This window comes from Macadamia integrifolia, chromosome 8, assembly GCF_013358625.1.
Source record: "Macadamia integrifolia cultivar HAES 741 chromosome 8, SCU_Mint_v3, whole genome shotgun sequence".
Classification (NCBI taxonomy): domain Eukaryota; kingdom Viridiplantae; phylum Streptophyta; class Magnoliopsida; order Proteales; family Proteaceae; genus Macadamia; species Macadamia integrifolia.
This window is the reverse complement of record NC_056564.1, coordinates 24854318-24867147: the sequence shown is the minus strand read 5'-3', so window position 1 is coordinate 24867147 and position 12830 is coordinate 24854318. Positions and strand designations below refer to the sequence as shown.

General features: G+C 42.2%; 1 protein-coding gene across 2 annotated transcripts in view; it reads right to left on the bottom strand.

Annotated features, from left to right (window-relative positions):
* The window catches only part of LOC122085891 (ribonuclease 2), a 69775-nt gene that overhangs the window by 35631 nt on the left and 21314 nt on the right, over positions 1-12830 (bottom strand). For both annotated transcript variants that reach the window (XM_042654495.1, XM_042654493.1), the window contains exons 2-3: positions 11288-11316; positions 4029-4102 (exon numbers count right to left, since the gene is read on the bottom strand). In XM_042654495.1, the coding sequence (XP_042510429.1) occupies positions 4029-4102; positions 11288-11316 (103 nt within the window). The remainder of the gene's footprint in view (positions 1-4028; positions 4103-11287; positions 11317-12830) is intronic.

The following is a 12830-nucleotide window of genomic DNA, read 5'->3' as shown; positions in this document are numbered from 1 at the left end:
CCTTGACGACCTCCTCCCTGGCCTCCAGGCTATCCCCTCTGAGGAGGAAATTCTTTCTGCCATCCTTTCCCACAAAGCCCCTGGCCCGGATGGCTTTAGCATGGGGTTCTTCTCTTGTTGGAATATTATCCACTAGGATCTCATCCTTGCCGCCCGCAGCTTCTTCTTCAATCCCAATCAGATCAGTGGTGTCAATCATTCCTTTCTTTGTCTCATCCCCAAAAAAGAGGGAGCAGCCACCATGAATGACTTCAGGCCCATCTCTCTTTGTAACCTACGCTACAAATTTGTCGCCAAAATCCTTTCAAACAGGATCCAAAAAGTCATAGACAGTCTGGTGAGTCCGAGCCAATCTTCTTTCATTGCAGGAAGAAGCATTGTTGACAATATATTGCTCTGTCACAAGATTGTCCGCGGTCTGCCGCTCTCCTCAAGATTGACATCCATAAGGCATTTGACACTCTGAGCTGGAATTTCATCTCCACTGTCCTCCTTAACATGTCATTCCCTCCATCCTTCGTCCATTGGATCCACTCTTGTATTTCCTCCCCCAGATTCTCTATCGTTGTCAATGGCAGCCCTACGGGGTACTTTCATTCTGGGAGAGGCATCCATCAAGGATGCCCCCTTTCCACCTTTCTATTCTCCCTTTCCCTGGAAGTCCTATCTAGATCCATTCAATCCGCCACTGACCTCTATCTTATCTCTCCCATGCCCAAATGCAAATCCCAGCTTCTTACCTATCTTGCATTCACAGATGATATCATGATCTTCTCCAAAGTTGATCCCACCTCCATCTCCACCATTATGGATTCCCTTCATGCCTTTGAATCCATCTCTGGCCTCCACATTAACCTGCTCAAATCGAACCTATTTCTCTCCGCTGTCTCCCTCGACACCCAGGCTCTCCTCTGGGTATCACTGGATTCTCCCTTGGCTCTCTACCTGTCAGATACCTAGGCCTCCCTCTCATCTCTTCCAGGCTCTCTACCCCACCATTGCTCCCCCATGCTTCACCTCCTGAGGAAGAAGCTCCAGCTCCAGAAAGGTAGGCTGCTCTCCTATGCTGGCCGTCTCACCCTCATCCGATCCGTGCTTCAATCCATGTATCTTTATTGGTCGAGAATCTACTCCCACCCTACTTCTACTATCAAGTCCATTGAAGGAATCTTCTGCTCTTTTCTTTGGAAAGGTGTTGAAGCCTCCAGATTCCTTTATCCGTTCTATTGGGACAAGGTCTACCTTCCCAAAGCTGAAGGGGGCTTGGCATTAGAAAAATCAGTGAGGTCAATTCCGTGGGTATTCTCAAACTCATATGGAAAATTTCCTGTGCAGAAAGGGATTTGGGTAAACTGGGTCCACTCTCATCTTCTTAAAGGCCACTCACTCTGGTCTACCCCGTCCCACCAGACGCTTCCTGGATCTAGAGAAAAATACTTTCCCTTAGACATCTCGCCCTCAATGCCATTTCTATCTCTATTGGCAATGGCTAATCCACCTCCCTGTGGATGGATCCCTGTCACCCTGCAGGTATCCTTTCCTCCTTGGTTACCCCAAGAACCATTTACTCTTCCGGCATCCCCAAGTCTGCTACTGTGTCCTACATCCTTTCCCCCTGTGGCTGGTCCCCCCTCCTTCCCAGCCTCCTCTTCATTATCTCTAGGCCTCTCTCCCTCAGCTGCCTCGTAGGTGACTCCCATCTCCCAATGGAATGTTCTCCTCTGCCTCTGCTTGTTCCTATGTTAGGTCTTCTGGTCCCTTGGTTCCCTGGCGTAACCTTGTTTGGTTCAAAGGTCACATCCCCTGTCATAGCCTCACTCTCTAGAGATGCCTCTCCCACTGTCTCCCAACCCAAGCATTCCTCATCCACTGCCATTTCCCAGTTTCCCCCTCCTGCTGCTTCTGCCCCCTCAGCTCTGAGGACATCAACCACATCTTCTTTGACTGTCCCTTCCCCTCCTCTGTCTGGAAGTTGGTTCTCTCTAAATGTTGGCCCTCCAGTAGGCCCATCCTTGACTTCGACAGAGAATGGATTTGGTTGGACATGACCTTTTTAGGCCCTTACATCAGTGACACCATCGGGAAGCTTGCCTTTTCTACCACCATTAGCCACATCTGGATGGAGCATAACATGCGTAGATGGTCTTCCAATTCCCGCTCCTTAGACAAGATTTGGAAAGCCATCTTCTTTGATGTTACCTCCAAAATCCAATCCCTTCACCCAAAGCCTATCCCTAACTCCCCTAGGAACAGGCATATCATGGCCTCTTGGAACCTTCAGATAGCCACCTTACTCCATATCCCTCCACCATCCGCCCTTGCTTGGTTCCCTTGTTTGGTTCCCTTGGTTGGCTCATCTCAACCTTCGGTTGCTGCTAGCCTTGATTAGGCTGTGTTCCCCTTCTTTTGTCTTGTTTTGGTTGATCTGGCTGTAGATCTAGCTTAATTGTTTTGGTTGGCCTTGTTCTGGGCCTGCCTTTCCCCCCCTTTTTTCCCCCTTGTATATTCTTCTCTCTTGGTAATGAATTAATTTATTCATCCAAAAAAAAGTTGTTGAAGACCAACAATAAAGTGACTCAACTACCAATACCATCTCATTAGCTAAGGATAAATATAGGTGACCTTCTAGCAAGGATTAAAGTATTGGTATCGGTCGCCATATCAGTCAACCAAAATTAAGATACGTATCGAAGGGTATCGTATCGTATCGTATCGGAGATACGCTAAGATACGCAGATAAATGGATATGAAACACCTTTTTAAACATTTTGCATAAAAAATTTTTTAAAAAGAGCTATTGATAACATGTATTATGCATAAACACTAAATTGAGAGTATCGCACTAAGAATTCAAGGTTTGTAGTTGTCCCATAAATGTAAAATCCTTGTTCCCAACCTTGATTTCCACTTTAGTTGTCCCAATCCTTGTTCTAACATAGAGTTGGAGGGGTGTTTTAACCTTGGTTAGACACTCATTCTTGATTACTTGTAACACTTTTACACTTGTACTTATATTTATAACACTTTGACATTATGTAATATTAAAAGGTTTTTCTTCATTTTTAATACATATTTTAGCTATTTTCATTAAATTTTGTGTGTTCTTATACAAAATTATGGGTAGAATAGACTATACTTGAGAAAGCATAACTGCAGGGCACAGCATACATTGCTAACCTAGGGTAGGAAATCAAACTACCATTCTGGGACTCTTTTTTTACAATCTAAACTTGTAAAGGTTTCAATATGTTTAGAGATGCTTAATTAGAGTTCCCCTGAGGTTTCAGATCAAATATGGCTATTTGACCACCACAATGGCCAACCAAAACATGAAAAACTTTGGTCAAACCCAAAATAGGGTCGAAACCAAACCTCGAACCGTGCTCTTAACTTCCTGTATCTCCAGCCTGGGCAATGGGAAAACTTCAGGGTAACTATCAACATAATGCAAGTCACACTAATTGAGTTCAAACATACAGCTTTTCACCAAAAACACAAGCAAGCAAATCATGCTAGGCATTTCCATTTAGGTCATGTTGCATGCACTATTTACAAACTCCAAATTATTTCGAGCTAATTTGACTAATTTCTTTTTTCTGTTTCCTCCTTTTTATATATACATATACATTAAATCCTTGAAACAGCATCAACACCCTCATCATGACAGCTTCAACTGCAGTCATGTCATGGAAAAACCATATGAGTCAACTATTTCTCATCTCACTATCGATTGGTGTTATTACAAGGCATTTTGTAATGTATGCATACAAAACGTAGACAAAAGTACAGAATAGTCAGATTCAGCTTGAAGGTAGGGGTTTAGAAGGAGGATCTCTCACAACCTATACAAATAGTTTTATACTTCCATGATCAAAATGACAGGCATTTCCTATATGTGTTTATTCCCTTGCTAGACTTCCTTATATGACTTCATCTCAACTCCTGACGAACACATTCATCCAGCAGCAAAATAAGGGGGAAATAAAAACAAAGGAGAGAAGTGTGAGCATAAAATAGTAAAATAGCACCTCTGTCATATTAAAACTAGATCGCCTGCAACATGCTGGCCAAGTTCCATCATTGTAATCGGGCCATAATCCATCTGTGATACAAGGGATGTTTATGAATGTGAACAAAAAGCATGTAGAAAAGTTCCAAAGAGAAGCTTCCTCCCATAAATGTGCAATCCAAAATTATAGAAACAGAAGACGTGAAATTCACTCAAATTCATCACAAAAGCAGCAAATTCTTTATATAGATCCATATTTGTTGTTAGAAGTCGATCATTAAGGAAAGAGAGGAATCGTGGCCTGCTGTTTAGTGCAAGCCACGATTCCCCTGGATATTGTGGTCCTATTGGACCCAATCATATTAGAGTTAGTAAGTTAGTAGGTTTCCTATTTTCAGTCTTACTTTCTAGTTTCCTATTCCGTAATAGTTAGTCTCTATATAATGAATGAAGTAGGGCAGTCTCAAACTCATCGATTGGGACTCCCAAGTTCCACCATCGCCTCTCTCTTCTCTTCTCTTCTCTTTACATCGTATCAGAGGTTGATCCATAAACAAGCAAATCGATCTCTGCTATCACTGTATCACCAGTAACAACCCATCCTTCTCTTATTTGGTTGTTATTGGTTCTTCCTAAAGGTTCCACGATTCCTAGAGGGGGTGGTTTTATCCCCTGCCTTGCTGATTTTTAAATGGAGGTTTGATTGATTGTGATCAAACATATGTTGTGAAGGATTGACTCAGAGTAATTGCTGGTTGGGTTTTACGGTCTGAAAATTAAAGTGCTCAAGGATTGGAGAAATCAACTAAAACTACTAGGGTTTTGTCTCTCTGCCAAAATCGATTTTGACCAGATCTCTCAGATCTGACCTTGGTTTGGAAAATCCTTTTAAGGGTTTCTTAAACATCAACTCAGGGACATTCAGTCCAATTTTGAGCATCATTGGAGCACTACACATCCAACCGCAAGTATCCTAGTACTTTACCCTAATTAGGGTCTTGTGATCTGAATCAATTCTTTGTTTGTTTGGTGGAGTTTTGTCTGGAGATTTTAGTTTGTTCTCTTATTAGAATTGATCGGTTACATAAGATCAATCAATTATGTGATCTAAAATCCAGATAAGGAAATTAGATCAATGTTCTCTACGGATCGATTCTCATTCTGTTCTCTGTGAATCGATTTTTTTTCTTTGGTGATTCTCTACTATATTTTTTGCAACAATGGCTAAAGCTGAGGCAAAGAATGTTGTCACTAAGGTGGTATTCTCATCCTCTCATAGGATCAAAGAGAAGCAGCTGCAGGAGGATCCAATTTTCAGCAATGGAAGAAAATTGTACAGCTGGTTTTGACTGGTGACCAGCACGGTCATTTACAAAAGTGAAACCAGCTACTACCAATATGTGGAATAATGTTGATGCACATATTTTGGGACAATTGTCGAACTCAATGGATAACTCTATAGTTGATATTGTTACTCAAATCGATACTGTGAAGGAGCTGTGGGATTATTTGCATGTTCTGTATTCTGGACAGAACAACCTCTCTCACATCTTTGACTTATCTCAAGAGTTTTATCGGGTTGATCGGAAGGGTTGACCTCTGACTCAATACTTTTGCTGATTTCAAGAGAATGTATGAGGAGCTGAATTCTCTACTTCCTATTAGTGGTAATGTGCAGAAGATGCAGAACTAACAAGACTAGCTCGCAGTTAGGTATTTTGGGTGGTCTTAGACGAAAGTACGATGTAGTCCGGTCTAAAATTCTTGGAGGTGACAAAGTGGCATCTCTTGCAGATACCTTTTCTCGAGTCTTACGGGTAGCTCGAGAGAATTCTCATGATCCTGCACCAATGGATAGCTCTCACTCTTATTTCTTAGAATAATAATTGAGGTAATTGAGGTAGGGTGCGTAGCACTGGCAGTGGAGGTGGTAAGGGGCAACCTTCTGGTAACTCCAACACTTTAGATAGTTCAGGGGTAGAACGAACATGTCACCATTGTGGCAAACCAGGACATATCCAATGGTTTTGTTGGAAACTTAATGGAAAAACTCCTCAGAAACAGTTTTCCAATTCAGCAGCAATTACTGAGAAACTTCTCAACCTTCTCAACTTGGACAATCTAAGGGTAAAATAGTCAAGATGACAAATGAATAATTTGCATGGTATACTCAGTTTCAAACATAATCTCCTCAGCCTTCCACTGCTACTTTTGTCAAGACAAGTAATGCCACTGCATGTTTTTCGTCATCTTTTTACCCCTAGATGATTGATTCAGGAGCATCGGATCATATGTCTAGTGTGTCCGGTTTATTTTTCTATTTTCAGAATCTTCCGCTACTTTCACGTTGACTAATGGAATTGTTATGAAAGTTTAAGGCACTAGAAATATCGTCTAAACTCTTCTTTGTCATTACCATTTGTTCTTCAATTACCAAAATTCCTTTTAATATTTTATCTATGAGTAAGTTAACCCAAGCTTACAACTATTCCTTAACTTTTTCTCCTTATTCATGTGTTTTTCAGGGCCTTACGACAAAGAAGACAATTGGTAGAGGCCATCGACTTGGGAGGCTCTATGTTTTTTGAAGACAGTTCTTCCTTTGCATGTTCAAGAAGCCCCATCCCATTGTCATTTAGGTCATCCGTCTCTACAAAGTTTACAAAAGCTTGATTCCCATTTTCGTTCTATTTCTAATTTAGATTGTCTTGTTAGTTTGGAAAGCTTCAACATGTGAGCTACTCCCCTAGAGTCAATAAACGGTCTATGCACCCTTTTTTTTTAGTTCATTTGGATGTATGGGGTTATGTCCCATTACTTCCAAGTTGGATTTTAGGTACTTTGTTATTTTTGTTAATGATTATTCCAGAGTTACCTGGATTTATTTAATAAAGAATAATTCTGAGTTGTTTTCTATTTTATGTGCATTTGTAGCTAAAATTCAGAATCAGTCAAATTTATCTATCAAAATCTTACGAAGTGATAATGCCAAGGAATAATGTTCTAGTCCTTTCTCTCAGTTCATGGCTGGTTGTGGTATAATTCATCAATCTACCTGCCCAGACACACCCCAACCAATGGTGTTTTTCTTGGATGAATAAATAAATTCATTCTCAAAGAGAACAAATATACAAAGGGGGAGGAGGGGGGGAGAACCACTCGCTACAAAAACAAGCTAAAAAACACAAGGCTAGGGCCCTAGACCAAACTAAGAGGATACATCAACGGAGGGAGATAGTGATGATATCAATGGGGAGACCCCAGGAAACAACAGTAAGCCTGTTCCTTGGAGTGTCGACGACAAAGCGATGGGGTAGGCAGCCAATCTTTAGAGCTAACATCAAAGTAGATGGCTTTCCAAATCTGATTGAAGGAGCGAGAGTTGGAAGTCCACCTACGCAGATTGCACTCCATCCAGATATGACTGATAGTAGCACAAGAAGGCAAGCTTCCTAGCAGTGTCACAAATAGAGGGCCCCGGAATGTCATGTCAACCCAGATCCTTTCTTTACTCAAGGGAAGGATAGGAGGGCCAGCAGTTGCTGAGAACTCTCTTCCAAATGTTGAAAGAGAAGGGGCAAAAGAAGAAGAAGTGATCAACATCTTCGATGCCATTCCAGCAGAGGCAGCAAGCCCAGAAGGCTTGGATATGCCGGTGAAGGAGAAAAGACTACGTGGGAAGGAAGTTGAGAGGGCGCGCCATGCGGTGAAGCTGTGGTGGCTGATGTGACTTTTAAACAGATGATGTTTCTCCAAGGAATGAGAGGGGCTTTAACTTGGATGAGATCCTAGGCAGAAGCCTATGAGAACTGTCCCAAGCTGGAATTGGTCCAAACAATGAGGTCATCCCTTCCTCTGTGCCCCGAGGGGATGAGGGGGAGGCCCAAGGGTTGGCATGGGGAGGAGAGGAGGGAGGAGGGGACCAAATACCTTGGGACAGAATGGAGGAAACTTTGGCATTACTGCTCAAGCCTGAGGAGTAGATTATGAAATGGACTAAAAGATAGCGCCCAAAGCAATAGGCCTAAAGGAGAGGATTTTTTGGTAGATCCAAGAGGCGTCTGGAGGGAAGCAGACAAGATTGAGTTGCTTTTGAGGAGGGAGGAATAAACCCAAGAGACCCAGACACTTTCGCTCTTGGAGGCAATCTTCTAGATGAGCTTGAGAATGCCAGCACAATTGACCTGTAACACCCTAAAACTGGAAGCAGCTGAACTTAGTGTTAAGACCTGGTTGGCACTAGGGTAATAGATTTCCCTACTGTGGACCTGACTTTTACAGTACTAGGAGGAAGAAATTGGCAAACTCATGAGCCAAGTAAGGGGTATAGAATGGCCAGGAAGGGGTGAACTCAATCCCACATTTGGTGGACTCAAAAGATCAAAAGTTAGGACTGCTGGTGGACAAAAAAAGAAGTCTCCGGCAGGCTATCTAGCTACCAACAGGCCAGCCGGTTGGGGCTGGCAGAATGCAGAAAATTGGATTTTTGCTCTGTGGGGCCCACACCCCTCCACATCAGCATACCCCATTCACCTCATAAGAAGGGGCCCATAAACTGACTAAATACCCTCAATCAGTTCAACCAGCGGTGGGGCCATGAGTTATTTAACATTAAAGTGTTAAATTAATTTCCGGGATACAGCCAAACAGACCCTAAGGTCCATTTAACTAGACCCTATATAAAAGGTACGTAGCCCTTTCTCTCATTTCTGCCCTACAGAATCGTAGGCAAAAGAAGAAGAAGGATGAAGAAGGAGGGGGAAGAAGGGCTGCTGCCCCGATGCTGCTGTCCTAGCTACTGCCAGGGAGCTGCAGCTAAGCCTTGGAGTTGACGTAGACTTCCCCAACATGCTGCCAGAGAAATTAGTAGGCTGTCAGTGAAACTGCTACTGCTGGATGGAGCCTGAGAGTTGGACAATTGCACTAGGGTATTCCCTACCATACCTGTAAGTCCCGAGAACTGGAAGAAGGTAAAAGCGCTAACTTACCCTATGGATTTAGTAGGGGTAGAATTCAGCCAGAGGGTTAAGATTAGTGGTTGACAAAATTGGAAGTAGGGAAATGGCTGTGGGGACTCAGTTCAGTTCCCTACAGCTCAAACCCTAATTTTGGGACCCGAATTGGAACCCAATTAGCTGTCTAACTGTCCTTCAAACCCTAGATCATAGGGATATTGCCAATTGGGAAAAACTGACTTAATTGGAAGTGGAGTAAAGTTCCACATGTTCCTAATTTTGTCCGGGAATGGGCAGGAAAATTGATTGGGTCACCCGGGTAGGAAAATTGGGAAATTGGGACCCAATTGACCCTGTGCCAGCAAAAAAACCCAAATTGGAACCGGACAGGGGTTCCATAAATTTTAATTAACCCAATTAAATATGTATGGGTGGTGTATTGAGTGGGACAGGTCTCTGTCTGCCCAGTTAAGTAGGAATCCCAATTGATTCCTAGGAAACCCTACTGGGAACAATTGAATTGTATTAGGGCTTAGGTGAACTAGATTGTAATTGACCAAACCAGTAACCCACCCATGTTTAACATCATAAAAGGACCATGTAGGAAGAAATTGGAAGCCCAGAACCCGAAGTGTTGGCCTGGTAGATTCTGCCCACAGATGGGAAAAATCCTGTTATTTGCAGACCATGTCCGGTAGGCTGGTCCAGCCAGACGGTGGGCCCAGGCTATACCTGCCAGAAGAGATTCGGAAACCCTGTTGGACCTTCCCCAGTGTTGTGCTGTTCCTACCGCATCGGGCCTATGAAACAGACAATTGGCTCAGAAAGGGGAGCAACCTAAGGGAAAAAGACAAGAAGAGTGAAGGTGTCTGGTTAGATACAGACCACCTCAGCATGTATTACAGTTATGCTACAGATGTATAATTGAATGAGGTGGTTGTTATGGATGCATGTAGATTACATATGGTTTAGATCACATCTTAGTGCTATAATCCCTTGCCAATAGGGGATAAGGTATTGGCTAATCTCACTCGGTAGTAGGTCATGGAGGACTACTATGCCCAGATACAATGTACTATATCTTGAGAGGGCAAAGCATGGAACAACGTACTATACGCATGGTTGTCGGACAGCATGGGAGACCTATAACAGTGTGGGATTCCGAGACCATGACTGTCAAGGGTTACTATTTAGGAGTTGGTTGGGGGACCAAGGTTCTTTCCGGGACTGGTGGACTCCTGCTTGCAAATAGCTTGTATCCTTAGAGCCCCACGTACTGGGAAAGGGGATACCACCTACGTTGTTTATAGCACTTATACCCACATATTTAGACTTAGTAACTAGAATGGAATAATATAGTGAAATGGGTCATATGGTTGTTGTATATGTGGTGTCCTATTGTAACCTTTATGTGAGCGTGTGATTGCATCATAACTAGATGGTGCCCTATTGTAACCTTTATGTGAGAATGTGATTGCATCATAACTGGATGTGTGTGCTTGCCTACTCATGGTCTATTGTACTCTGATAATGAACATGAGCAGAATAAAGGTTTATGGGATGTTGATTGGGTTGGATCTCCTGTTGATAGGTGACCAACTACTGATAATGTACGTTTATTGGTTGAAATATTGTGTCTTGGAAGAGCAAGAAGTAGTCTGTTGTGGCTAGGTCTAGCACAGAGTCTAATTATCGTGTCATGGCTCATGTCACTTGTGAGTTGACGAGGGTGAAGTAGCTCTTGACGGAACTTGGGTTTGAGTGCACTTCTTCTATGCAGTTGTGGTGTGATAACCATGTTGTGATCCATATTGCATCAAATCCAATGTTCTATAAGTGTACAAAGCATATTGAGGTGGGCTATCACTTTGTTAAAAAAAGGCTATAGCAAAGAATTATTTCTACAAGTCATGTTCGCATAGGGGAACAACTTGCAGACGTTTTCACTAAGTCTTTGAGGAGTGGTAGAGTTAACTATATTTGTAACAAGTTGGGCATAATTAACATCTATGCTCCACCTTGAGGGGGAGTGTTAGAAGTCGATCAACCCTTAGGGGTGTTGTGGTCCTATTGGACCCAATCATATTAGAGTTTGTAAGTTAGTTTCTTATTTTCAGTCTTACTTTCTAGCATCCTATTCTGTAAGTTAGTCTCATATAATGAATGAAGTAGGGCAGTCTCAAACTCATCAATTGGGTCCCAAGTTCTTTCTCTCTCTCTCTCTATTTACATTTGTAATTTTAGGAAACTACACTTGTCATCCTTTCTCCCTTCTCTCTCCCTTCACTACATATGAGAAGATTAAACATGATATTATACTTACGGATAGTAAACCCAGTTGGAGAATTGGACCTGGTAAAAAAACAGAAAAGTAAATTTCAGGTAAGTTTTGTTTCTAAGACTATCAAGTGATACAGAAATCATATGAAGCCACAAAAAGTAGGTAAGAAAGTGTAATAAAAGAACAGACATAATACCTCAATGGAAAGGATTTGAATCAAGAAAAAGAGCTCACATCCAGAATGGCATGAGACTAGCCAGATTCTAATACAAACAAAGAATGGTGCAGTTGCACGATTGTTTTTTGCTTATTTAGGGTTATTTTTCCGATCTCCATTTTATTTGAATTTATATTAGGGAAGATAGATATGCATAGGAGAATAGGATACTAGAATCATGTTTCCTTATTAGAGTCAATTTCTATTTTATTGGACTTTTGCTTTTTTATAAGATGTAACCATCTAACGTATTACACAGACCTGACGAATGCAATAGGTTCACAATGTTGTGTTGCTATGGCGAAAGCTTTATCTGAGTGCTTTCTCCCTCCTTTCTCTCATTCTTCCTACTTGATCTGATCCTGTTCTTCTCATTACACAGGTTCGTTCCCATCATTCTCCTCTTTCTCTGCAGTTAATCATATCTTTGAAATCTCTGTTGCAATAGAGATTGATACTCTGTTTCTGCGCGGTAGAGACATAGGTTGATCTCCTTTGTGCCAAATATTTTCCCCCCCTGAAATTTTGTGCCTTGGTACCTATCCCAGGAACAATCCTACATGAGATAGCAAAGTATTTCATGGTCTGTGATAATCATAAGCTGCAAACTAGGGTTCTTCAAAGCTATCTAATGTAAGGTTATTCACCTAAGCAAACAACACCAGATAATGTGTAAACTCCACACCAAACTCGATCTTAAGTTCAGATCTAACTAGCAACTCAGATCTGGAATAATAGGCTAAAAAGATAGAAATAGAGAACTCACTGATCAAGGCCCCGATGAGACGCAAACCTGGGTCAAGTGGGCCTGTTGATATCCCCATTCAGTCCCCCAAAGAGGGCAAGAAACAGATCTGTAGGCACACAACCAAACAGCAGACAAACCCTGGCAGATTTAGGGTTCAAAATCTGAATAGGGAGAAAACCTGTGGGCCCTACAAGAGGCCTCCAAAGGCCCTGATATGGTGATCGAAGAACCCTTCTAGGACTAGGAACAAAACCCTAAAAGGGCTCTTGGTTAGGGAGATCAAGGAGAAATTGATCCAAATCCAAAACCCTCACTCTGGACAGATTCGAGTGGCTGATTGAGGCCGATCTTCTACTCCAAGGGCAGTTCTTCAAGCCTTCATTTCCAATATATTTAGCACTCAAAACACTCTTGTCACAATTAAGGATTAAAGTATCGGTATCGGTCGCCGTATCGGCCAACTAAATTTAAGATACGTAACGGTATCGGAGATACTTTAAACTATGGTCACAATGAACAAGTAAAGAGAATACAAGAGAAGAAATCACAGCAGGGATAGATGTGGGTGCAGTGGACTGTCTCAGTCCTGGGTCTCTCACCCACAGCTATCTCAGTTATTA